At 44.4% G+C, this 27,753-nt stretch overlaps 4 protein-coding genes across 17 annotated transcripts; 2 read left to right on the top strand and 2 right to left on the bottom strand.

The window, feature by feature from the left end:
- Positions 1-966: 966 nt before the first annotated feature.
- Positions 967-4,873, bottom strand: LOC100825548. Its single transcript, XM_003577365.4, has 4 exons — positions 4,161-4,873; positions 2,576-3,222; positions 2,043-2,239; positions 967-1,819 (listed from the first exon to the last, which is right to left on the bottom strand). The coding sequence occupies exons 1-4, from the start codon at positions 4,795-4,797 to the stop codon at positions 1,417-1,419; spliced, it is 1,884 nt and encodes a 627-aa protein (XP_003577413.1). The 5' UTR covers positions 4,798-4,873; the 3' UTR covers positions 967-1,416.
- Positions 4,874-8,110: 3,237 nt separating this feature from the next.
- Positions 8,111-12,856, top strand: LOC100825863 (ADP-ribosylation factor-like protein 5). Its single transcript, XM_003577366.4, has 2 exons — positions 8,111-8,566; positions 12,297-12,856. The coding sequence occupies exons 1-2, from the start codon at positions 8,375-8,377 to the stop codon at positions 12,657-12,659; spliced, it is 555 nt and encodes a 184-aa protein (XP_003577414.1). The 5' UTR covers positions 8,111-8,374; the 3' UTR covers positions 12,660-12,856.
- A 3,130-nt stretch (positions 12,857-15,986) lies between these two features.
- LOC100825245 (beta-carotene isomerase D27, chloroplastic) lies at positions 15,987-21,361 on the top strand. The gene is made up of 7 exons (XM_003577364.4): positions 15,987-16,678; positions 18,173-18,312; positions 18,476-18,568; positions 18,936-18,997; positions 19,626-19,732; positions 20,976-21,065; positions 21,152-21,361. Exons 1-7 carry the CDS (start codon positions 16,372-16,374, stop codon positions 21,184-21,186), a joined length of 834 nt encoding a protein of 277 aa, XP_003577412.1. The 5' UTR covers positions 15,987-16,371; the 3' UTR covers positions 21,187-21,361.
- Positions 16,687-26,588, bottom strand: LOC100829022 (pentatricopeptide repeat-containing protein At2g33680-like). 14 transcript variants are annotated; one of them, XR_002966527.1, is made up of 7 exons: positions 24,509-26,588; positions 21,508-21,653; positions 20,952-21,077; positions 19,998-20,083; positions 19,616-19,763; positions 18,442-18,703; positions 16,687-16,777 (listed from the first exon to the last, which is right to left on the bottom strand). XR_002966527.1 is itself a non-coding variant. In XM_024463626.1 (2 exons), exon 1 carries the CDS (start codon positions 26,563-26,565, stop codon positions 24,532-24,534), a length of 2,034 nt encoding a protein of 677 aa, XP_024319394.1. In that variant the 5' UTR covers positions 26,566-26,588; the 3' UTR covers positions 21,660-24,035; positions 24,509-24,531. The 14 variants fall into 14 exon arrangements, 2 of the variants coding, with proteins under 2 accessions (XP_024319394.1, XP_024319393.1); XR_002966525.1 differs by lacking the exon at positions 21,508-21,653 and adding an exon at positions 20,199-20,794 and having other exon boundaries at positions 19,616-19,768; XR_002966526.1 differs by lacking the exon at positions 21,508-21,653 and adding an exon at positions 20,199-20,794.
- Between the last annotated feature and the right edge of the window lie 1,165 nt (positions 26,589-27,753).

Raw genomic sequence — 27,753 nt, 5'->3', positions numbered from 1 at the left:
GCGCATTATTCCTCTAAACCTATCTAATGAACCCTGCACTCCATATTTCCATCGCAAAAATGGGACACAATGATTTGCCCCAAATTCAAGACGTAAGGAGAATATACTTACACACCCCTGCGTTAATTCCATTAAAACTATGCTAGATTTTGTTGTGGAGTACTGCAAAACATAAGCCTTCTTAGATGTCATGCTTCCTTGAACTGTCAGAATGGCAATATATTGTCATGGAGTAGGCATCATTCTCTGTTTCTTACTTTGTCTCTGAATCTTGCAGTGGCATGGATCACTACTACAAATAGACTGCCTACAGATGAAAAGATGCATTGGAGTAGCGCAAATGTGTGTGGACAAGGAACCACTAATATGGATTACATCTTCGTTAAGCTGAATGAGAAGGGGATCATACGATTCAAATGGTCTGCAGTGTTGCGGGAGGTATTCCCAGTCAGTATCACTGTTTGGTACTTCTCCAATGATCCAATCTCCACAGCTTCTCTATTGATTCCATAGCTTGAACTGCATGTGTTTGGTAGAGGAGCCTCTTTCCTTAACTTTTAGTTTCAGTTGCAACTCATGCAGTCCTTTCACAAACTTGAGCAGCTACGAGGCTGGCTGGTAAAACCATGAAGCAGAGTATTCTAAGAAAGTGCACCCTGGCTGTAAAATTTCACTCTGTGTAACTTATTGCTCTCTATATGTATACAGAAGTTTGGTTTGTAACTTATCCATCCTTATCTGTACACAAATTTCTCGAATTTTTTTATAATTGCCGCATTCATTTTGACAAAAGCACTACAACTGATAATGTGATATATGACAGATGAAACTGCGGCTGTGATGTCAACACACAGATCACGGCACTTGAGTGTCCCGACCTCGGTTCGGAAGCAATTTCACAACTGTAATTCATAAGTGCCATTCATATTTCCAGACGAAGCAATCCATTCTTCCATGCATGCACAGTAAACATCACTTGAATCCTGACTGTTAAGTTGAAGCCATAAAAGTAGAAGTAACATACATATACATCACTACTTCTATATTATCAAGCTAACTAGCATAAAAGCTAGAGCCATCCTGGCTTCAGTTTTACCTCCAGAACTTCCATCTAGGCATCCTGCATCCCTGAAGGGGACAAACACAGACCACAGAAGCAATTCGAAATACTTGGACCAGTAACCTTTCTATTGCCTTGGAGCATATATACTTGATGCCATAGCTCAGAACTCTTATCATTTTCACTTTGACCTTATCACAGTTCAGGACAGGACACAAAGCGAGTCATGGTACCGGACTACCGGTACAAGCAAGGCGCGCTCTAAAGCAAAATAAAGAAAAATGAAGATGGGCATGGATGATTAGCCAGCTACTAACTCCATTGCAGGGATGATTATGACGGTAGCAGAAATGTTCCTAAGCATCTACTCTTTTTCCGGGCTTCAGATTCTTTGGAGGCTGCTTAGGCACAGAGCGGAGCTGGACCGAGTTCTCGAAGCAGTGGTCAAAGCCAAAGTGCGGGTATCTCTCATACCATGTCTCCTGTGGCTCGTGTGTGTCCCAGTGCTCGCCGCTGCTGCTCCTACCGTACTTGTGCACCCAGCCAGAGCCGTTGTGCCCCTCGCCCCAGGTGCGGTTCCACCGGTCCCCGTATTTGCCTTCCCACCAGGTTTCTCCCTGTTTCACACCGTGGCCATTCGGGTCAAAGTGTTCGTCCCACTTGTCACCCCACTTCGACCATCCATCGCCCTCTGAACGCTCAGCCCATTTGTCAGTGTATTTCACACTGCCTCCGCTGCCATCATATGTCTCACCCCACCTGAAGAGGATGAACCAGTAGGTTTCAGTAATACAAACTTGAAACTATTTGTCCATAAAATATTTAACTGTGGAAGTAACAGCACTTCATAACTGTCGTAGAATAACAGGCATGCGAGCAGAATTCTATTGTTGCTGAACTATTCGTTTTTATTTTATTTTGCAAGGAGAATTATTTAATTGGACAGATAGCATGCCGAAGAAAGCTACTGACACTCTTATACCTTTCATGCCAAACATGAGCATGACCAACATCCAACGGTGTATTAGGATCCAGGCTGCACCATTTATCAGCCCATTTTTCAGCTTTGCCGCTTGAATCATACTGCTCCCACCACTGCTCTTGCCACTGCTCTCCTTTGCCATTCTTTCCCCACTTATCTGCCGTCTTCTCCATGTGCATAAGCCCAGATGTGGAATCCTGCAACAGTTTAAAATGAAACGTATGATTAAATTATGGTGAGGCACTGAATTAGCAAATATTACCATACAGCTCTGCCTAAGCATTGAGAAAGGACGATGTGCACATTTTGTAAGTATGAAGCATGACAGTTGTAGAGTCACATGTCTATACATGTATGCCATGTAATCGCCTAGATGCAGCTTGTTTGCCTCCCACTAGGTCACAGTGAATCATGTGCTGTAACTTGAGCAGGCACCATTTGAAATACTGCATGCACTACTTGAATATAAACTGTAGGTTTTGCAAACACTACAAAGTGAGCAGATAATGATATCTAAACAGAGAAAAATTTACCTCCCACATCGACTCCTTCCAGTATTCCCGCCAAACATTGCCCCTGGCATCACGCCCGGACTTCTCAGAACCTAATTCTTTATGTTCAAAGCGGTCTGAAGCCTCCCAATACTTGTCTTCAAATTCAACAGCTCCATCAGCACTAACTCCCCTAATAACAGTCCATTTGCAAATAACACCATCGGGCCTTTGTTCTACACCAGTCTCCTTCCACCACTTCGAACCATCTGGATCTATCCCATGTGATGACTTCTCATCACTTGTACTAAGAGCTCTAGCCGCCTCAGCTGCATTTTTTGAAAACTGTGTTTCGAATACCTCCTCTGCATCAGCAGCTGGCTTGACCTCAGAATCCACATTTTCAGGCTCCGCAAATGACTGGAAGGGAGGAAGAGATCGATCTTCCTTCTTCTCGAAGAAAGAGGTCACGAATGGAAGTGACAAAAAGTCTGCTGACCGTTCCTTTTCCAACAAATCAGGTTGACTGGAGAAGGACTCGGCTTTCTTTGATGGTTTTAAACCAGTATTGCTTTCTCTCGGTTCACTGCTATTTTCCACTGGTGGTAACCATGACCAGAAATCTGGACCAGGAGTACCAAGCTTGGAACTTGACTGCTTGGAAGGAGATGAATCCCCAGTGTTTGGCACTGAGTAAAAATAAGATTATTGGTATCAGAGAAGAAGTATAACATTACATGGATACAGGCGATGCTGCGATAAGTAAAACTTTTTGCAGTCACCCAGCAATACTAAAGATATGCTTGATGTACAACAAGTACAACAATATTAAAACAACTTGAAACTAATAATTCCACGAAAGTGAACATAACCTATTATCACAATATCAACAGAGCATTACTAATTTACTATTGACTGACTAAATTATCCACATCATTCTTCAAAATGTTATGGCTGACTTTTATTACTGTAATATCTCATACTGGGACTATCAAGCACTGTTTTGGAATGTTACATGGATACCGACGATGCTGTGATAAGTAAAACTTTTTGCAGTTAAAAAGTGACCCATATAATACTAAAGATATGCTTGATATACCACAAGTACAACAGTATTATTACAACTTGAAACTAATAATGCCACGGAAGTGCACATAACCTATGATCACAATATCAACAGAGCATTACTGTGACTGACTAGATTATCATTTGCACTATTTCGGAGTATTATACAACAAGCAGAAGCACTATTTTGGAGTATTAACATTTGCATGCTCGTTACAGTTCAGTGGAAGTTCAGCAATTCACGGAATGATACACTCGAGAGAAAATCCTTCACTTTCCCTTGTTCAACTGCAATGCCTAATTCCTCTCGAAAGTTTGAAGGGTTTATCCGTTTATGGCTGGGTTATTTGTTTAGGCCAATGTCTGTTGACACTTATGTACTGTACATTCTTTTTAGCATTATATACTCATGAACTTTATGTTCTTTTCATCTCCGTGTCAGACTTAAAAAGGTGACACCTTTTACGCGAAACACGAAACTGGTGGTGCTAAGTTCACGAGAACTATCAGTCTATCAGCAATAATCTTTACGCAAACTCCCGAGCACCTAGTAGGGACATACCTTTGGCCGACTGCGACGGCGCCGGCGGTGGCTCGACCTCCGCCAGTGAGCTCGAGCTCCAATCCGACCCTCCCGGAGCCTTCCACGAACCTAACCCGTCGCCCGACCCTTCCAATTCCACGTCCGTCCCGGGCTTTTGCTCCTGCATCGGCGGCGGCGGCGGCGGCGGCGGGTTCTGCTGCGGAGGGTCCTTGAGCACGGCGCGCGCGGCCGCGAGGGCCGCGGCGGCGCGGTCGATGACCTGGGTGCGCTGCACGCGGTCGCGCTCCTCGCGGGGCACCCGCAGCATCTCCTCGAACCGCGCCGTCCTCCGCGCCACGTCCGGCGCCGGCGCGGATGCCTCCGCTTCGGGGTCCGCCGGCGGGGGCGGCGACGACTGGAGCCGGTACGCGAGCTCCGCGGACCGCCGCTCCCGGTCCACCGCCTTCTTCCACATGTCCAGGTACGACGGGCTCCCGGCCCCGGTCCGGGCGCCGCCTCTCCCGGCCCCATCCCCGGACACCGCCGCACGCACGACGCGCGCCGCGCCGCGCCGCCCCGCGCCCCGGCGGCCATGGAGGAGGAGGAGGTGCGAGGGGTGGAGGTGGGGCGCGGCGGCGGCGGGGGTGATGGGGGCCGCGGCGGAGTTGGTCGCCATTGTCCTCCCGCGCGCCCTGGCCTTGGACTCCGAGTGGAGGGATCAGAGGACTCGGGAAGTGTGTGAGTGAGAGAGAGCGTGGAGGAGAAGAAGAAGCCGGAAGGTGGGCCCTGGGTGGCTTCTGCTGCTCACGTGGAAGCGGAAGGAAGAGAAGGAATTTTTTAGCGGAGGAGGTTCGTCTGTCGGTTGCTGCGCGCGCCTCGACGTCCGTCCACGTGGCGTTGGTCTCCGCCGTTGGTTCCAGTCGACGGGCCGGGAGAAGAGAGAGGCCTGGCCGACCTCTTCTCCTGGGCATTGAATGGATCCAGGATCCCACTGCTGCTGGATCCATTCCGAGGACAGCGATTCTTGGGGAACAGTTCGGTCTCTGTTTTCTGGTCATGTAATTCCTTCCGTTATGGGTAATTTTATGTCAAACTTGGATCAAATACATTGCTAATATGTATTTGATTCCTTCCGTTATGGGTAATTTTATGTCAAATCTGGATCAAATACATTGCTAATACGTATTTGATTATTACGACATAAAAGATATTTTTTTTAGGATAAAAGATATATTGTGGATCGTATTATTGATCAAAGTATGACACAAGCTTCAATAGGAGCCTTGGAGACTCCTAGCAAAACATCACGTCACGCATTGTGAACTTTATTGATTAGAGATAACAGTTATATCGTTCACCAACAAGCTCAACATACAAACCATCACGCCACACATTGGAAGTTTGTGCAATGGAAGCACTCCTAGCTAATTCATGAGCCATGCTATTAGCTTCCCCGTTACAATACTAAAAAAAATACACTCCAAAGTATAGATGTCGTCGTCCTTGCAGAGAAACCATCTTGTCCCATAGTTTTGACCGGTAAAATGCAGACGTTTGGATGACAACGTTATTACATCCAATGTTCTCGGCTATAACAAAACTTTATCTAAAAATGTGTAGGCATGTGCCATAGGTGCATCAACAACATACGGGAGAAATTTCCGCGATGCCGCAATACAAGAGCCACTCACATCTCTTACCACCACCCTTATATCTCCTCTTCCTGAGTTGGTATCAAAAGGAGCATCCACATTTTTCATCAACTTTCCTCAGTGGCTTTTTCCAAAACCCAACTCAAAAAGTAGCTTTCAGTTTCTCCCTTGACCACCTATAGTTTGCAGTTGATCTCGAGAGGAATTTTAGCTGAAATTTTATCAGATTGGTTACAATAATATGCTTGATTGAATTTTTTTATTTTTTGTGTGCACGTTGAATATTTTTATAGTGAAATTGAGCTACACTGTAAATTTTTATAGCAGACACAAAGTAATCTGGTAGGGTTCTATATTGTTACTAACTAAATATTCGTGCTTTGTTTCAGGTATTCGTAGTAACAATTTATAGCAAACACAAACTAATCTTGTAGGGTTTTATATTGTTAGTAACTAAACATTTGTGCGTTGTTTCGGATAAATAAATTACATTACTCTAACATGTCAAGTATAGGCCCCCTTCTTTTGGGCTGGAGCTTCCTTAGAAGCCGGCTGGAGCTGAATTTCTCAGCAAAGCTGCTGCCTGGGGAAGCTCCAGAAACTGCTTTGTTGCCTTCTTTTCAGTTTGTAGGATTTCAGCTTCTTATTTGATTTTGAGTAGGAAAAATCCACAATGCCCTTAGACTTCTTTTGTGTCGCACCAACAACAAGCAAAAATTCAGAACACGGCACAACAGAAATTCAGAACAATCTGTTACAAACTTGACTAGAATGTCAAAGAGCATCAGAAATTTTGACAAAATGTCAAAGAGCATCAAAAATTCAGAACATGACACAGCAAACAAAAATTCCATTAACCAACAACGATCAACAACAGTAGACTGAGCTTGAATCTTCAAAGGGGCCACTAGCTCGTGGCGGCAGGATGCGAGATGGGGAGGGGAGGCGGCGACGCGGGGCAAGGTGCCGCTGTCCAGTGCGAGGAGGGCCGGCGGGGTGAGCTCCATCGACGGCGGGGCGACCTGGTTCGCGGGAGAGGTGCCTCCTCCCTTCATTGGCGCAGCGGCAGACCAAGAGCGGCGGGAGCTCAAGCGGAGGGGCAGAGGAGAATGGCAGGGGGTAGGGGAGGGCAGCGGCGGCCAGAGCAGGGGCGCCGGCGGCGGCGGCAACTGGAGAGGATGGGATGGGAGCGGCGACGACGGCTGGAGAGGATGGGATGGGAGCAGCAGCGGCGGCTGGAGAGGAGATGGAGGGAGGGAGCGGCACCGGAGAGGAGATGGAGGCAGAGGGCTTCGGCTCGCTGGGAGCGCCCCAACCCTAGCGCAATCGAGCGAAGGAGACTGGGGAGGGACTCAGGGCGCAGGTCGGGACTCGGGAGTTTTTTTTTCGAGGGATGGGCGCGGTGGCATTTTAGCCGTAAAATGGGTTCGCTGTGATGGCAAATTCATAACACGTGCGTGGAGAAGCTTGGGAAGCTGGTCCGAACCAGTTTCTCCATTTGCACTAAAAGAAGCAGCAGCTGAAAATTTAAGCCTTTGAGAAGCTTTGCCTTCTTTTCAGCTGGCGGCTTCCTGGGACCCAAAACCTGCCCATAAGCTGAAAAGAAGGGGCCATAGTGTGTTTCGTCTCCATTGTTATCATTTGTTTCATCCCATGTCTTCAAAAAATTATCAGAATTTTAAAATGATTTCTCAGTAAGTACAAATTTAAGAAAAATAAGAATTTTGAAAAAAAAATTCCTACACATAGCATGCCCATGAGTAATGGCTGGCGTCCCGATTCATCCCAAAACCATTTCGTGCCGGGCTAGTTGGGCCCACATGTCTGATCTAGGAAAAAGCCCCGCCTGCCTAGGTTTCGTGCCCGGAACAGGGATCGAAGGCTCGGCGTCCTGATAAGGCCTGTTCGGGCTGTTTTGATAAAAAAAAAAGCTGGACCGGGTAAGGGTGCAGCCCACTGTTTAGGCCTTTTGGACTGTTTTTTAAACTAGAAAATAATTGGGCCGGGGAAAGGGTACAGGCCACTGGTTTGGCCCGTTTTGATTTCACTTTTTTGTGTGTGTTTTTGGGACCGGGTCGTGCTCTTGAAGGCCTAGCCTATGACTTTTCGTGCTGTGCCCGGGCCAGCCCCACCATCACCATGTGCGTCGTGTCTGGCCCGGACCGGAAAATCCGTGCTGAGCCGTACTTTTTGTTTCGTGCTTCGGACTGGCCCAAAAAAGCGGGGCCCTATGGGCTATGGCCACGTTTGCCCATGACTCCATGACGACGAAGCTGCCCCCCAAAAAAAAGTTGCTCTAAAAAAAAAGAAAAAAAACTGACGAAAGCAAAGACGAATATCCATTCGCACGAACGCACGGCGGGTGACGCCCACACCACGACGACACCTTCCGTCTGCCTTCCTTCTCCCTTTACCTCCCCGAATCCGATCCGACCTCCTCCTCCTCCTCCTCGTCTCGATCTCCATCTCCACCCGCTGCTCTTAGATCCGATCCCCAGCCACCTCTCCCCCCGCCCGCCTCGCGCAGCGATCCGCTCGAGATCCACCCTCACCAAACAACCGCCGGCGTCGCGAGGCTCGGACTTGAGGGAGCTACAGAGGATGGGTGCTTGGATGTCGCGGGTGTGGTTCCTCATGTTCCCGGCCAAGGAGTACAAGATCGTCGTCGTGGGGCTCGACAACGCCGGCAAGACCACCACGCTCTACAAGCTCCACCTCGGCGAGGCCGTCACGGCCGCGCCCACCATCGGCAGCAACGTCGAGGAGGTCGTCTTCAAGAACATACGGTTCGAGGTCAGCGCTCACCCCCCACCCCTTCCCTCCTTAATTTCCTCTCTGGATCCCAAAATCCTGCTTTAGGAGGCTAGGCTAGATTTGCTTTTGCTGCTAGGCTGCGGTGCTGCTTGCTCCATCCATGATTATTAGCAGCGGGTCGAATTCGATGACTCTGGAACATCATGGCTGGGATACAACTGTTAATGTGTGATTTTCTGGGAGATTAAGATGCAGATTCATCAAGAGAGGGTGGGGAAGACAAAAAAAAAATGTTTTTTCCTTTATTAGGAAAATTCTAGAAGCCATGGGCATCGGGGCATCTTGGTTTCCTTTGTAGATTTGGATAAGTTCAACGTTCAAAGCTCCATTGGCTTGTGAACTTTTAGGGAGAACTTCAATGGGAATAGCTGAAATCATCATGGTGAACTACCAATCTAGTGTTTCAAGAATGCTCTAGCTTATATTTGCTTAGCTTAAATTTAGTTATGGATGGTGTGTATCGCACACCTTCATCTAGACTAGCACGAAAAATCCTTCTTTGGTGCCCTACATCCGGTTTTATATGTTAGAAACTAGTGCAGAGTTAAATGTGAGTAGTAAAAACACTTCTCCAGTGCCCCTTGGTCTGGTATTTTATAGTACGTTATAAACTAGTGCAGAGCTAGATATGAGTACTGATTGGGGGGTTTTCCCCTAGAAACCATTTGGTCAACTAGTTGATCTGGCATTGTGGCCGCTATGCTTTGTTTCCACACTAGCCCAAGCTGCGATCTTTTGCTTGACGTACATTGCTCGAGCTCAGCATAGCACACCAATAAGGCAATAGTCCAATTGTATATGAAAAAATAAAAGTTTGTTGTACACATATAATTATGTCATACGGTAATAATAATGTTATGAGGGTGTTTGGTTGTGCCCAAATCTTCCCTGCCAATTGCCCATGTCCAAAATTTTGGCATCTGTTTGGGTGGTTGCCAAATTTTCTTTTTTTTATAGAGCAAAAGGAGCATCGCTCCCGGTTTCATTAAGGAAACCACAAGTGTTTGTGACATAGAGGTCTCAACAGATAATAGAAAGACAGGATAGTGCCAAAGCAAAGAAGCTAGGCCTATTACATGGATCAGCCATAAGGCAGAGAAATTGTTGAAAAAGGTCTTCATATCTCATCCACTTCTTCAGGATGCAATACGTTTGACAGTTGGTCTCCAGCCATATCTCGCCTGGTACACTTCATGAGCGACCGTTGACAGGACATGTGCCATTTGCTTCAGCTTGTCTTTATCACCTCTCTTTTGAAGCCCAGCCCAAGCCAGCATCCAATGACATACAGAGAACACTACGTTAATAGGATTGCTTAACTGTTTCTTATCAAAATAAGAAGCATTCCTAGCTTTCCACAAACTCCAGCACATAGCAGCCCCACCACATGCTTTAAGGTTCTTAATCATCCCCCTATTTCCTTCCAGGATGAACTCAGTTAACTCTAACATGTCCTGCGGCACTTTGCTAAGACCAAATGCACAGCCCGCCACAGACTAGCAGAAATGAGCCACTGGACATTGGAAAAAAAAAAGGTGATCTATGGTCTCCATCGATCCACAGAATTCACAACCTGTGGATCCAGACCAGCCCCTGTGGGTCAAGTTATCCCTTGTCAAGATTCTGTTCTTGACAGCCAGCCAACTAAAAACTTTAATTTTAAGAGGTATCCTAAGTTTCCATAGATCCTTATAGGCGATCTGTACCTGTCGATCTTTAATAAATTTATATAAAGACCCTACCGAAAACACCCCTGATTTCGTAAGCTTCCAGAAACATCTGTCCTGTTCATTATTTAACTCAATATCTCCACAAAGCTGTAATAATTCAATCCACATCATCCTAGTTTCCTCTCGCAAAGCTCTCCTAAAACGAATGCATCCCCAATCTGAATGGACCACCTCAGCTATGGACACAAAGTGCTTGTAGGTTAAATTGTATAATCTAGGGAATTTGTTACAAAGAGGCATATCTCCTATCCAATGTTCTTCCCAGAAGCAGGTACGTTCTCCATTACCCACTATCTTTCTACAACAATTCATAAAGATATTTTTAACCTGCACTAGACCTTGCCAAAAGTGTGATTGCCCACATCCTGGCTTACAAGCAGCTAACAAACCTTTTTTTAACATATTTTGATCTGATTACCTCCTGCCAATCTCCTTCCTCATTTTCAAGTTTCCAAAGCCATTTGCAGAGAAGACTAATGTTTTTAACATCTAAATCAGTAACACCCAAACCACCTTGATCCTTGGGTTGACATATCTCATCCCAATTCACAAGGTGGTACTTTTTTTTACCTTTATCTTCCTGCCACAAAAGTCTGGCACGAAAAAAATCTAATTTCTTTTTAACCCCCTTGGGGATCCTAAGTAGGGACATCATATAACTGGGAACATTGCTAAGACAAGTTTCAACTAAAATGAGCCTATCACCCATAGATAAAAGGCTACCTTTCCAGCCACTCATCTTTTTCTCTACCCTATCCTCAATATATTTCCAATCACTATTGCACAAACGTTTATCTTTGATGGGAATCCCCAAATATTTGAAAGGTATCTGTCCACGTTGTCAAGAAAACATTTTAGCATATTCATCTTGTTTCTGGACAGACTCTCCAAAACAATAAGCCTCACTTTTATGAAAATTAATTTTCAATCCAGTCAGGTGTTCAAACATACAGAGAATAAACTTTAGGTTTCTAGCGAATTCAAAATTATCTTCCAACAGAAAGATGGTATCATCTGCATACTGCAGAATTGAAATCCCATTCCCAATTAGGTCACTAGCTAAACCTTTGAACAAACCTTGCCAAATTTTCTAGGGTGCCCATTAACTCATTTTCTTGCCAATTTTGGCCGAAAATATGGGCAAACCAAACCTCATACCAAACCTTTTCTGGTAGAGTTGGCTTGACCAAACACACCCACCACCAACTAAAATCAGGTCAGTGTAAAAATTCCATGTAATCTTGAATAAATTCAAATTCACACACTGTCCATTAGCCATTACCATTTTTAATTATTCTGCTTTCTGCAAGTTATAGCACTTCACTTATTTATTCCTAGATGAGGTCTTGCTTCAAAGTAAGATGTTATAAGAGCTGTGATGATAACACTTCACTTCTTCCCTCCATATTTTAAAAATAAAGGGAATTATTTTCTGTTTGGAGTGAGTCGGTCTGTCAGTGCACTTACTGTAATCCCATCCACCTGAAAATTTACTTGCTTCCTTGAAAGGTTGGTTGTTTAGCTGAAGACTACAGCCCTATTAAAATTTTGTAATAGTGATCATTTTTCTATCACTGTTGATTTGGACTGGTAGCAAAATTTGTCTTGCCCTGGAAACTTTGGACTTTGGTAATGTCTAATGCCCAATATTAAACATGCGAAGTCCTAGTCTAATTTGTGGGTGGTGAAATTCCTCACCAGGTTTTGGCTGGTGGGCATTTCGCCATAATTCGCACATTTGATATTTAACAAGGATTCTGGTCATGTTCCTGGTTTGGCCATGACCAATTTTTGCTACGGCTACTTGAGCACAAAACCAAATATGCCTTAGTTTCATGCAAGTCGCACTAAATTCCTATTCTGTTAATCACATTATTGCATCTGCACTTCTGAATGTTATTTGGTTCATTCATGCGATAGCCCTGATTAGTCTCTTTTGCCAATGCATTTGTACTTAAAATTTATGTTTCATGAACCAGGTGTGGGATCTAGGAGGACAAGAAAGCCTGCGCACCTCTTGGGCAACATACTATAGAGGCACTCACGCCGTCATCGTAGTAATCGACAGCACCGACCGAGCCCGGATCAACATCATCAAGGACGAGCTGTTCCGGCTGATCCAGCATACGGACCTGGACAACACGGTGGTCCTGGTGTTTGCCAACAAGCAGGACCTCAAGGACGCCATGTCGGCGGCCGAGATCACGGACGCGCTCTCCCTCCACAGCATAAAGAACCACGACTGGCACATCCAGGCCTCGTGCGCCATCACGGGAGAGGGTCTCTATGACGGCATGGGCTGGATAGCCCAGAAAGTCGCGGGAAAAGCCACGACAAGCTGACCCCCAAAACAAAAACAAAACAAAAAACTGTCTGTATTTTGGTGAAAATTTGTTGTAGTGTGGCGGTGGCAAGGATGATGGGAGATTATTGTTCCCTGCCACTCGGGTGTTTTACATTATTTATGTTTTCATATCTGAATACCGTGTCTGTATTCTTCCCACAGATCTCTGATTATAAAAAAGGCAAATTCGTACGACATCTGATCTCACTTTGCACTTGAGCCGATTCTTTCTTCTGTTACTGTAATTCTGCATAGATCCCCATTTGAGACAGGAGCTCTGCCGCCGTTGAGCAGACACGTTGACACTTCCATCACTGTGTCGACATGGAAAGGAGCGGCAGTGCTCTCTACGCAAGAGAGGATGACCAGAGCCTAGATAGAGGCAGGTCGACCCGGCAAGCAGAACGGAGGCCGGATTGAGACACTAGAGATGGGATCGATGAAACAAACCATCGGGATCGCGCCTACGCTGGTGGCCGTCTCGTCACTTTGATAAGAGGTCACTGTCTTGAGTCTTCTTCTTCGCCTCGGTTCTGGAGAGTGTGTTTGTGTTATATTGGAACTTGGAAGAACCGGACCAGGTCTTAATTTTGTGTTGGACGCTCCGGAGCTTGTTGGATTACTGCTGGATGTTCCAAATGGACGAGCGGGAGCCGTCGCTGTTCCTGTGTGTATTGGAGGGTGTTGCGTTGGACAAGTGACAAGATTATCTAACCACGGCATCTTTCGCAGTCGATCCTTGTGGTTTCCGGCGTGCAAAGTTGGAAGATTGTCCTGTATTTATGTACTCCCTCCGATCCATATTACTTGTCTCAAATTACCTAAATATTGATGTATCTATGTTTAAAAAACGTCTAGATACATGCAATATTTTGACAAGTAATTCCGGTCGGAGGAACTAGCAATTTTGTCTAAAACGCATGTATTCATATACTAAAACACGTCTAGATACATGCTTAGAAAAACACATAAAATCAAGCAAAAGTTGGTTAGCAAAACACAAAAATAGGAGTAAGCTGGTTGAAAAAGCTAGATTATCATAATCAACCGCAATGCCAAACTCACCCTTAATATGGGACGGATGTAGTACTCCCTCCGTTCCATAATTCTTGTCAAATAGGGAGTACTTACCATCGAAACTAAAGATGGATCAATCAGGATTAGAATGGAAAGCCTTCTATTCTTTACCGAGGGTTTAGAATTTCAACGAAATTTCTATAACTTTGGTGTACTCAGTGGGACTGGAATAATTCATCTTAAAATTTCAGAGTAGACTCAAACTAAAAGTATAAAAACCATCAAAATGTGTCATAATTTGATAATATTTGTTCAAAAAATAGTTTCTCAATTTTAGGTGAGGACTGAAATGTTTTTTCTTCCCAAATTTCAAACCCCGCGAGGCAATCAAAGGGGGGGGGGGGGGGAGCATCCCCACCTAAATATATTACTTCAAGGGTTATGATTACAAGAGGAGGGAAAGATAATCACGCCACAAGCCGACGGGAAATATTTCCGAAAAGAACAAGAAACTGCAGCGCCTAAGCACACAACCTAGTCAGAGAGAACAAACCTTGAGAACTACCACCTTAGAAACGGTCTATGGCGAGCACGAGAGGAGTGTCTCCGACGTCGTCGGAGGGCAAACCACTGCCGAGTCAACACCAGTAGCACAAACTCCAACGGCAAGGTCGGTGATCGCGGGGCTCCGAGCACCAACAAGTCAACCAGTGTTGCAAACCGGTGAATCTAGTCGAAAGGTATCACACACCAAGAGTACATAGCGATCATCAAACCCGCTGGCAGAAGAATGCCATCACTGCGAGTTGGTCCAACACCAGCAATCGAAGGGTGCCGCGATGCCGAGTCTAGATCACAAACACGAACCTTGACTGTGAGCTCAAGAGCCATCATACAACTCCGAGGACCGTGGAGCGAAGTGTGCGCATTGTGCCGACGAAGGGCAACAGGTAACTGAGATTTCACCAACGCGAAACTCCCGGACAAGAAAAAAACCACTGCAAAGGGGTAGCCCCAACCTGGTATGCTTGACCGGGAGCCATTGAGGAGGTGACGCTAGCAGCAAGAACATAGAGCTACAGCGATCAACAAAGGAAGATGAGGCAACACTGTGACACACTTTGTGTCACACCCTGATTTCTTCCAACAAAGCCCACAGCATTGACGGTAAGAGGCCGATGCGGTACAAGAATTCCAAGACGACACCTCCAACAAGGAAACGCTGTCGAAGACAGCATTGTCGTCCGATCTGAAGAACAGATCTGGGTTTTCACCTGGAGAATAATGACCAAAGGGATGTGATAGGTGGAATTCTGAAACCACGCCTCCAAGGAGGTGAACGACGCAGAGCAGCGACACCGTGGCTGCCATCGATGGGTCAATGGAAGGATTTCTCCTGAACCAACCAACCTAAGTCACCAGCCCACAAGTTCATCGGCAGAACACACCATGCATCAGCACTGGCAGCAGATGAGGGCCCGAGAGCCAGGGTCTGGATCGGGCCATACCTGGGGCAAAGGAGCGCCGTCGGCGCCTAGGAGGGCCTGCCAAACCTTACCGCCGTCGGCGCCTAGGAGGGCCTGCCAAACCTTACCGCCGTCGCCTTGGAGTGACATGCCGAGCAGCACTGGCGAACAGGGGAAGGCTCCGACTAGCAGCGCCTTTGCCGCCGGCCAGGAGTAGGGTTGACGCCGACCATGTCTAGCCGCCGGCGCGGGGCGGCACCAAAGGCACAGCAACCGCCGACCTGAGGGAGACGGCGGTCGCATTCATGTAGGTGGGCGGGGAAACGGCACCCAAACCGAATCCAAGCCTTCAGTCGCCGGATCCGGTAGAGGGACCGGCAGATATGGCCGGCAAACGTCATGCTGACGCCGAGGACGAAAAGGCGTGGCCTCAGGAGTTCTGACGGCGGACGAGGAGCCAAATCCTCGCCGCCACCGTCATCGGCAGCAGCCCAGGCTTAGCCGGCAGTGGCCTCTGGTGGCAGCAAGGGGAGGGGAGGTTGGCGGCGGCGCTAGGTTGCGCCCCCCGAGTCGCCCACGAGAGGGACCACGCGTGGTGGAGTACTTCAGTTCTCTCAATGTATCCGCCGGACGTGTATTGTTAAACAAAGGTACTAGTAATTAATTTATCAGGTGGTTCAATGGGATTTCTATGATTGTAACACATGGGAGAAAAATGTGTTTCGCGAGCCGGCTCAGGAAGGAAAGCGTTGAGAATTAACAAGTGTGCAGTATGTGCTTGATATAAACAAAAAAAACAAGTCTGTATTAGCACTGTTAAATATTCCTCTGGAAAAACTTTACGAACTGTCATTTGTGTGGATCGTTTCGCCTGGTCCAATTAAAGAAGGAAACATCTACCCATCATCAAAGCCCATTAAAAATACGACACAGCTCGGTTGCCCATTCCCAGGTGAGAACCCTGGTGTTAGCCACCCGTGCATGATTCCTTGCTCCAACCACACCAAGATGCCCCGCCCTTTCCATTTGGGCTCTTCCTCCTCCTCTTTCCACCTTCCACATATCAATCCCCTCCCAAGAACCAACTCTCTTTCTCTCTCTCTCCGTACAAGTCAAATCACGACACTTGGTAATTTACATCCTACAAAGACACCTTCATCTCTCTCTACAAATACACCCCCTCCGTCCCTCTCGCACACACTTAACACTCCCTAGACAGACAGAAACATGGAGACCACCGCTCTCGTGCTCCTCCCTCATGGCAGCCTGACGGCCGGAGCACCTCGTGTGCTTACAGGGAAAGGCGTCTCCTGCGTGATGAAGCAGAGCCACCCGAGGAGGCAACGCCGTTCCACGGTGCGCGCCGTCATGGCGAGGCCACAAGAGGCGACGCTGGCACCGGCGCCACCGTTGCCTGTGTTGCCGGTGAGAGAGACGGTGGCAGGGGCGACTACGACGACGACGGTGTACCACGACAGCTGGTTCGACAACCTCGCCATTGGGTACCTGTCCAGGGCACTTCAAAACGCTTCTGGTTCGTTGCCTGTCCAAATTCTTGCCAGCTTTGGAATGATCGGCCGTACATGTTCTTATAGCTAGCCAGTGTGTCTTGGTCGCCGTCGACATCGTTTTGCTGCATGCAAGAACAGACGTAGTTTGGGTGAATAAACCGATGTTATTTCATCGTTTCTTGATATAACTATCAATGGTTTAGTTTAATAACGAAGCCTTAGTTTGATAATAAAGCTACCATTCCTCCTAGATCTTTGTCTCTCGACGAGGGAGACGTACGGCCGTGTGCCTCTGACACCCGTGCCCCACACGTCTTGGATGCATGGTCGAGAGATGGTCGGGTGAGTATATATAGGACTAGTGCTACCTCTCCGACCACAGAATCACAGAATCACCACGGTGGCAAAACCACTATGAAACCCATCTCGTACGGGTCAAGTATCTAGTACCAGAAGTATTCGTGGTGAAGTGAGAACAAAAAATGGGTTTGGGGTTAGAGATGCTCCAGGAGAATCAAATGGACCTTTCCCCGATGCTTTTTTTCGTCGTCAGTTCCTTGTCTTGCCACCTGACGGGTGATACTATAGTCTATACATGCCATATTTGTCAGTATAGACTGGCTAATTAATTTAACTCAATTCGCTAATAAATAATCGATGCTGCACACGTAATGCTATGCATTCCGTGTTGCTTTCCTCCGTACCTGGCACGGCAAGTTAATTAATTTAATTTTCTCTTACATGCTTACAACTCACAGGATAATTACGGCTTTGCCACCAAGCCCATATATGTATCTCGGTTTTTATCGCCGGTTAGGACTTTGGTCCACATGCATGCATTAGTCAGCGAACAAAACTCACCCCCGATTAGAGATAAACAGTATAATTCTCCATCGAAAGAAAAAGATCATACTATAAGCCATGCAATTTCAAATGTAGAAGCAGCTTACCTATACGATCGAGTAACATATTGCAAAACAGGCAGAAGTGCATGAGCACATAAAGCTAGGCAACTAACAGGGGCCATAACTTGCCTGTCGTATAAAAATGGGAGGTGCACATTCTAGGAATCTTTTAGTGGCGAGTCTGTCCTTTTTTGTGTATTCTTTCTCCCCCTACTTATACAAAAAAAATCTTCATACAAATAACCTAATGGAGAAGTCAAAGTTCATGTAGCACATGGTTTTCCCCTAGGAGTTAGCCACTTATTAGTTAGTGTGTCTACTATGTGCATGTGTAAATTCCTGTGTTTGGTCGCCCGTATTCCTCAGATTTTTCGGTCACTGACTAGACACACGAATTAGTACCATCCAATAGCCATGAAAATATCCCTCCTTTTTTTTTGCCCCGTTGATCCCAGATAATGTACGTAGATGCTCGGTATTAGTGTGTGTTTTTTTGCGGGTATTAGTGTGTTGTTCACTAGCTTTCTACAATTTTAGTTAGTTCAGGTCCGAATTAAAAATGGTGAACACTAGTTTGACTGACGTGAACAAGCCTGCGCCTATGCATGACAGGGATAAGGAACAGAAAGCCTGGCTACGAGGGCTTGATAGAGGCCGCTGTGGCCATCTCCAGAATCTTCAGACTTGACACACAATGCGAGATTGTGGCCAGCGCTCTCGAACAAGCAATGCCGAGTTACATCATCACAATGGCAAGTGCATGAAAAGGATGCATAATTAAGTTCGTATAATTTCATAATTTTACTTGCATATTACTAGAAAGCATGAAAGTTATCTGGAAAAAAGGGAAGAAAAATAGCACAAGTTTGTCTCTTTTTTACCTGAATTTGGTTTGAGAGAATTCTGTTTGGGCAGATAAAGGTGATGATGCCGCCTTCAAGATTTTCCAGGGAGTACTTTGCTGCCTTCACCACGATATTCTTTCCTTGGCTGGTTGGACCATGTGAGGTATATACACAGCCTTTGTCTTCATGATCCATACAGAATTACAGATATATAATAGTTCAGTTCAGAAAAAGAGTAACCTGACGCAGGGCATTTTCACAAGAAAGAACTCATGCATTCTTGTGTTTCTGGTGAGCGCTGCACAAAATGAATGGATATAAAGCCACATGCCAAGTTGATAAATATTGCAAGATAGGATGTTGGACTGACACATATAAGATATATTTCTTTTCTCTGAAGCAAAACCCAAGGCATTTGGCTGCCTGCAAGCCATTTCTAGTGCATATATTTGTATGAAATGCAGTCACTTATGGAATACACTCCCACTTTGGATATGTTGTCTGAGTGATCATTGTGTCATTGAACAAAGGTCAGGGAATCTGAAGTCGATGGAACAAGAGAGAAAAATGTGGTGTACATCCCCAAATGCAGGTAATTCAATCATATCTGAGGAACTCGTTCATCGTGTAGTAAATGTTAAGGAAACTAAAGGCAGAATAAATTTGTTGAATGAGTTTAATTAGGATAAATATAAGGTCTTCCAGACATACTGGTCAAACAGTTTCTTTTTCTCGAACGCGCATTGAAATGTGTTTAATTTTTTACTAGAGGAAAGGTCAAAATGTTTCTTGGTCGGAGCATTTTATTGGCATGAAAATGATTAAGTATTTTGCAATTAACCGGGCATTACTATGCACCATCAAATGGTTCTTAATGAAATTTTTCCAGTATGTCAATCTTACCCAAGTGAATTGTTCTAAAAGGTAGTACTAGTACAAAAGAAAGAAGGCTGACATGCATCTTTTATTCATGTCCTAATCATGGCAAACTGAGGACCCTACTCACACCCCACAAGCTGCTTATAGGAATAGATGATTACTATCTTCCAGAAAATGAAAATACAGAGAAGGGGGTCATATTAGAGAAACTATCCCGATTAACACTGACTTAAGGAAAAGTTTTACTAAAGTGCAGACACACAAACAAATCTTGAAGACCCAGATGAAGGTAGTACTATTGATGTTGACCTTTCTTAATTTCCTGTCTTACCCTGTGACAGATTTCTGGAAAGCACCAACTGTGTCGGTATGTGCACGAATCTTTGCAAGATTCCATCCCAGAAGTTCATGCAAGATTCGCTTGGCGTTTCTGTCTACATGTCACCCAGTAAGCTTCCTTTGCTCTGATCCATGAGAGGCTATCCTGAATAGTGAGTAAATCAGTGGGTGCAACAACTAAAATATATAATTTACTAGAATCCAAGTAAAATTATAAAATTAAAACTCCGCCCTGCTGAACAAAGTCAGCAAGAAATTTGGATTGTCATAAATGTGTTAAAACTGAAAGTTATCTCTAACTACCCTGGTCAGTGACCTAATTATTCAAGCGCAACAGTATACAGACATTGACTTGAGTGAACTTTGAATATCACCTTTCCACTTTAAGTAGTGCTATAATAGGTCCATAGCCACCCAAATGTTTAGACTAGCCTTCAAAGGGAATCTCAACTCAAAGCATCTGCGATATCAAGATTCTCATATGAATAATAAAGAACTTCATACATTAAACCTTAAGATCTTTTTGAGAAAACTAAACCTTAAGATCTTGCAACCTATAACTATAGGCTCTTTACCTTTTTTTGTTATGGGAACCACAGGCTACCATTTGGGGAACAAAAGGGTTAGAGTGGGCCAACATGTTTGCAGGCCATAAAGCAGTTAGAAGCATAGGGAAAAAGGGCTAGCCCCTATATGTCATTCTTAGTGGGTAACTGCAAATCACAGAAACAAGTTGTAAAATAGTAGTGTCAATTCCAACCATCCCACGATCTAGTGCCGGACAAATACTGCACAGGCACCTTCACTTCACGGAGTAGAGCCAGCATGTTTCAATGATCAAAGCAATATTGGTTCGATCTCATTTTGACTTATGAGAAGCACTTGTTGTGAGTATCAGGTCTTCCAGGGTGATTCCGTATTTCAACTGCAACAATCATTGTCCATATTATAGGAAAAGGATGTTGATATTTTATGACTCAGCCCACAGAATCAGAGATTAATCTGAGTTGAAATATCAAAGGCACGATTGCCCCTGTATGCTTTCAAGTGGCTAACTCTGGGGGCAGCCAATGAATGTTAGCCTAGCACTGCTAATTATCTTAGCCCTTGAGACTTCTCTTTGACATTCTCCACTCCTGCATATTGCTATGGAGTGTTTCCAACTCCATGTCTGATGCAAACAAAACCAAACCACATATGACTCTACTCTTTCCTACTTGGAATAAAAAAGTAACCGAGGGCAGCATATCATGTTATGTTCAAATAAGCCAAAAAAAACTGTTTTTAGTTAATTATGTACGATATGAAATAGAGTATTATGTACTTACATCAATCATTTTATTAATATTCAGATTTTGACGACATGAGCTGTGAGATGATATTTGGACAGCAACCCCCTGAAGATGATCCAGCACTGAAGCAGCCTTGCTTCCGCACAAAATGTATGGACCTCCCTGAATGAGACATTTCAACAGATTCAACCAACATTCCTCTAAGTTCTTAACTTATGCGTTTCAAATTTATGCAGGTATTGCGAAGCAGAATTATGGTGTAAATTGCTAGCACATATGAACAGAGATACATTATTAATGATTAAACACCCCCTAAGTATCAGAAAAATGCCTACAGCTACAAGTATTCCATTTTATTCCTTTGGGAAGCAGCACTAGCTCCATAGTTGTATTTATCTTGAGAATCTTGCACGAGGCCTTTTTAATACATTCACCTATTATGTCAAGTTATTACCAGAGTAGTTTCAGATGAAATAGGGAGCAACGGGAAGTTGGGAATCATCATAGTATCAGAGCAAGAAATATATACCATGATTTGGTGGATCCTGATGTACAATTATCTGTTGTGGACACATTATGGGGGAAGCCTTACCTGTTAGGCTATTACCACCGCCATGGGTCCACATTAAGTCCGGTAACAAGATCAAATCAGTTCAGATTGTTAGTTGAATCTTTATATTGCGTAGACAAAGTCTGCTCGGATTGTGATGGTAAAAAGAGTGCAATCATCCCTGTGCTCTGGCAATGGTTGGTGTTACCGTGTTAGTAGTGACATTGGCGGGTATTCCAAAATTATTTTTGTCAACATCTCGAATGGCTAACAGCAATCAAAGATGGGCTACAATTTGGCAGATGGCAGGAGTAAAATGATTGGGAGTGGTGTGCACAAGAGTGCAAGTTTCTGACGACCTTCATAATACTAGTCTGTTTTACTATTTCTTAACATTTTCTTGTAAATTACAAGGCCATCTGATCTGCACAATTTCTCTTGCGCACAACTCATAATATTTCACCCTATCTAATACTCAAATTTGAAAAGCCCAACTGATGCATGTTTGAAAAAACAAAAGACCAACTGATACAGCTCTTAGATCTACTATTATATATTTGGTATAATTTTTCTGTCACTAGTCTGATGTTAACTTTGTTTTAGCCACCCAATCACACATGAAGGCATTGCTTTGCTCTTATGAATTATGATATATTGTAGCTCAGAGTTTCTGACAGCATATTGTGTAGTCACTTAAGATTTTTACCAATTAATGACATACTAGAGCAGGATATTACTTTTACTTATGATAAAAAGCACAGGTGCATATATCTATCATATACTTCCCAAGTATCTGCTGGTATTACAGCAACAAACACTCACATTTATTCAGGAAAATATTTGTCTCAAAAAGGAGGGAAGAAAGTTCAGTACATTGCTAGATTGTGGAACACATCTCCAGAGAAAGTGTTATTGGTTCTAGAAAAAGCCACATCCCCGGTCTGGAGACATTGGTAAATAAATCATGACTGAATTGACCAAAAGGGTATAAAGTACCACAGCTTCAACATTATTACAGAAAAGAATAGTTAGGATCTACTAGCCTGGAGATGCCACTTTCTGAGACCTAGAGCACTGACAGAATATACTCAGATAAATAATTCATACAACAGAACAAAGTCAAGACACATTCATCACTACTGACATGGTGTGCACTCTTACTGTGTTTTGGCTCCTGATTTATCTCTATGATCTGACTTATTATATTGATAATATTGAATATCATTAGAGGTGCAACTCAATAATGTTAGATTTAAACAACATTCCTGGTCATTATATGAAGGAAAAAAAACAAGGTTCCTAGTTGTCCCAATTTTACAGAGTCAGTAAAAGATAAAATCTTCAGAGTTATTTTGGGATTCAAGTTCAACAAGGGGGTAAAGATCTTGATCCATGCAGATATGCTCAGTACTTTTTGCTAACTGGTTGCAATATAAGAGATAGGATGAGATAGGACAGTACAGAAATCCAACAATTCATCTCTAAACTGATACTCCATCCGTTTCAAATTAGGATGGATAAAATACCACTTGATCTCCCTTTTCGTATTTCAATGCAATTTATTGCACCATGCATTCAACATTCCTCCAATCTCTACTTAGCCCCACCTCCCTCCGTCCAATAGTATGATAGCATTAAAATTATTTGCTAGGGAGAGTTCACGATGATTAATTAGGCTTCGGAAATCTTGAGAAAACTTGGAAGACCTATATGTACAACTAGTTTGAAACGGAGGGAGTATTTGATCTAGTGGTACTTCAAATGTGTATGAAACTTAAAAAAATGCCATGAGCCCAAAAGACATAAGCTCTAGAACTTGATATAGTTCCCATTTCAAAATTTCTTTCTGCAGCATTCTAGGGTCCAAGAAAAACCCCAAGATTATACTGTTTATTTGGCCTGAACTACATAAGAAAAGCTAGCTAAACAATCATGACGGTACAACAACAAATTATTAAATAGAGTAGGCGCCTAAAGAATATGCTTCAAAGCATCCAGATTAGTGTGCAGTGTTCCATTTGGATGGTGATCACCACTCAAGATTTGTCAAATAGAATAATAATACTGTCTTTCATTCACACAGGCACTGCACAAAATTCCTAGCAACTCTCGTCAAGACGTGCGCATTGCAGTCACTTGAGAAATAAAAATAGAAGAGGAAATGCTGAATACTGAATCTTGAGTTTTTAACGTTACTACTACTAATCCCTCTCTTAGTTTCGGTCCACTTCTTTCATAAATTGAGTACCTCAAAAATATCACATCTGGACTAACAATTAGCACCCAGCACATGTTCTAATTGTGCATTTAATAGTTTAAGTACACTATTACTTCTTTTTTTAAACGCGTCACACCAAGAAGGCACAAGAGGTACAACCGGCCAAGCAGCCAAAACAAGCAGCGAAGCAAACAAAGAAGCAGGAAAAAAACTGTACAGCCAGTGCCGCGACGGCTGCGCGTGGAGCGCTGTCCAGAGGTCTTGCACGGCATTTTCCTGAGTTCTTTGGCACCGACGACTCTCCAAAGCTTAGCCTCCTCTATTATATGCATACATTTCAAGATATCATGACCTAAGTTTCAATTGTAAGTCACATTCGAAGGTTTTGTTGGATTCACAACTTATAGATCTATTAATTCCTGTCTTTGTGATCAAAGTATAAATGAAAATCATGCTCATATAGCAGTTTCAGAGTGTTCAAGCAAACATCGTGACCTGCAAATATGCATGTCACAGAGGTGCAAGGTGCATGCACGAACTGGGGTAAAATCAGTAGCATTTTCCATGTATAAATAATTGTACTTAAGTTTGATGGTTTTGACTTTTGAAGACATGGGTAGAAGTAATATCAACAAGGTGAAGATTTGTAACAGGATGATATAAGAGATGGTTATGCTAAAAGAAATATCAAATGCCACTGCTAAATGGTAAGACCATGATACATATAGACAATAATATGAGAGCCAGCTTTGGAACTGAGAACATGGTAGATAAATATGAATAAAATTGTGAGGAAAGGAGAAAATTAATGAATTTGAGTCATACCTGCTAGCATGTATCTGCAAGTTTTAGCCACCTTCCGTCCAGCTACAACCTGGTTTTGAGTCCAGTCCTCTTGACATTGATTGTGTAAGGATATTATCAGCACTATCCCGTCTCCCAAGTGAGACATAAATATCAGCGAGCATTTTATAGTTGGCTCGATTTTCTGGATCCAGAGATAAGAGATGTCTGGCAGCTGCTTCTCCAATCACCAAATCTCCACATGAACGGGAAGCACTTAGCAGTATCCCCCACAAAATAATCTTGTTTACGTGTTCAGAAACAGTATTTTTTATCAGGTCATATGCATCAGTCAAGCGTCCAGTACGGCAGAGCAAATCAACAACACATGAAATATGCTCAACATTCAGCTCAAGACCGTATTGATGTTCCATGCATTTGAGCAAGTCCATTCCCTCTTCAACAAGACCAGTGTTTTTACATGCAGACAACACGGCAAGAAAAGTGTAGCTGTTCGGTTTTACTTCTGATTTCTTCATCAGTTCAAAAAGCTCAACAACTTCAGCAGCATGTCCATTCCAGGCATATACCTGCATCATAGAAGTCCAGGAGATTACATCCTTGTTGACAATCCCACCAAAGGTATCAACTGAATGTCTAAGGCTCCCACATCGACCATACATGGTAATAAGTGAATTAGCAATTGTCTTTTCATTCTCAAAACCTCTTTTGACTATCTGACCATGTGCTTCCATCCCCTTTTTCAGCGATGGAATCAAAGAAATCATAGGTAGTATCTCCAAGAATGTGATAGCATCCGGACCAATGCCTACCCTCTGCATTTCGACTGCAAGTCCTATTGCCTTCTCCACTTGTCCAAAAACTCCACAGCCTTTGATCATAGCATTCCATGCAATTACATCATATCTAACTTCTGCAAGTCCATGTAGAAGATCGATTGAGGAATCGAACTGTCCACACTTTGCATACATGTATATCAGTGCGGTTATCACAGAGGAATCTCTCTTGAATTCACTAGACTTGGCCAGCACATAGCTTTGTTCAATCCATTTTCCTTCTCTCCAATCCCCCAGCTCAGCGCAGGTCATAATGGCATTAACCAAAATGGACCTAGTGGCCAACATGGTCGAATTTGACACCATCCAATGGAAAAGCTTTAGAGCAGAATTTGGGCGTCCATTCCGAACAAGCCCACCAATCATCGTACTCCAAGTGATGGAATCTTTCGCCTCCATCTGACGAAACAACATCACAGCCTCTCTCAAACATCCAAACTCAGCATACAGCTCCAGAAGAGCATTGCAAGCAAAGATGTGGACGTGGAAACCAGACCTAATTACAACAGCATGCATCATATCACAGACCTCCCGATAACCAAAACTTGCGAACCCAGAAACCAAACTCACTAGTGTCGCCTCAGTCGGAGCCACTCCATCCACCGACCTCATCCTTTCAAATAACCCCAGAGCCTCGCCCAAGCAACCCACACGAGCATAGCCAGCAATCAAGGCATTCCAGACCACTTCATCTCGGTGTGGCATTCCATCAAACACGCTACGAGCAGACTCCACATCACCCGCTTCAGAATACAGCACGACCAGCGCCGTCCCAACCAGGAGGTCAGACGCCAACCCTTTGGCCTCTGCATCGCTCCCGATACGCCGACCGATCTCAAACTCCGAGGCGCGCGCGCACGCGGTCACCGCGAGGTGGTACGTGTGGCGGTCGGGTGGGCACGCCATCTCTCGGAAGAGACCGACGGCCAGGCGCGGGAGGCCAAGCGCGAGGTACCCGCGGAGCATGGCGTTGTATAGGAGGGGTTTGGGCGGCGCGGCCGCGGCCTCGGACGAGGCGGGGGCCGGTGCTGCTGCCCCCGGCACGGCGTCGAACGCCTTGCGCGCGGCATCGGCGGCGCCGAGGCGGAAGTAGCGGGAGACGAGGAGGGAGGCGATGTAGCCATTTCCGGCGAGGCCCGAGACTATGGTGAGCGCGTGTGGGCTGCGCACGTCGCCGGCGGCGGAGATGGAGGCAGCGAGGGCCTCTTTGAGTGCTTGGTACCGGTAGGTCACGACGGGCATCTGGACAGGGAAGCAGAGGTCGTGTAATCGCGTTTGAATAAAGCCGCGAAAGTACTTAAATAAATATATTTGGGCTCGCGTAGTTGGCAGAGAGCCCATGCTGTTTGATATGCGTTGACTAGTACACTTGACACGTCGAGCCCGTAAGAGGGCTTACCAAGGAGCGCCTGAAAGCCACATGCGGCCCATTTATCTAGCTTTGCTACAGACTGCATAGAGTATGTTCTTTTTTTCCAAATACAGTAATACTCATCTCTCGCAGAATATTCTAAAATAAACATCTCACAAGGTTTCGCTCAAAAAAAAAAACATCTCACAAGGTTTCGCTCAAAAAAAACATCTCACAAGGTCATTGTGAACTGTTGTGATCCTTGACACATGGCTTCGTGTCGTTTCTCTGTGGTCCAGAAAAAATGCCGTTTGGATGTTTTCCTGAGGATTTTTGTGTTTTCAATTTTTGACACGGTTACAATTACAAGCAATTTTTGGCCAATCGAGAAAAATCACTGTTCTTGGCGTTTTCGTGGGATATAGCACATATTTTTTTGGTTTTTGCCGAATTGCCGATATCGTGACCCCGATGAATGATTACAAGACTTTTGTGTTCGGCCGGGAAAAAACACCATCATGAGCGTTTTCATGGGCTATAAATTTTTGGGTTTCGGGCAAATTTTATGATATCTAAAACTCTAGTACACATTTACAGGCGTTTTTGGGCAGTCGAGCAAAATCATCGTTGCGGATGTTTTTATGGGTTGTAGCTCACTGTTTTTTTTTTGGCCAATTAACCAATATCGTGACCCCGATACATGAATTTGGGCCATTTTTTGTCGGTCGAGAAAAATAGTTGTTCTTTGGATTTTCGTGGTACGTAGTTTTGGGTTTTGGCCGATTATCCAATAAGGGGACTAACGGTACGTCGGTCATGAAAAATCACCGTTGTTAGTGTTTTCATGCACGTGTTATCAAGGCAACACAACTTGATGGTCATTTTTCTCCATTTTTTTTTGCAAACTCATTCTTTCTCAGGTTTGCACTACCTGATGGATCATACAATTGTTGTGAGTTATGACACCATTAGCAAATAGAGTGAATTTCATTTTCGACCTTTTTGACCGTTTTGATCCTATTTAATGGGGTTTTCTTTTTTTTACCCCATTTAACAAAACTTGCGCCACTAATGATCCA

The sequence above is a fragment of the Brachypodium distachyon genome, chromosome 4, assembly GCF_000005505.3.
Source record: "Brachypodium distachyon strain Bd21 chromosome 4, Brachypodium_distachyon_v3.0, whole genome shotgun sequence".
In the NCBI taxonomy this organism is placed as follows: Eukaryota; Viridiplantae; Streptophyta; class Magnoliopsida; order Poales; family Poaceae; genus Brachypodium; species Brachypodium distachyon.
The sequence above is the reverse complement of the archived record's forward strand: the minus strand, read 5'-3'. Positions and strand labels throughout refer to the sequence as shown.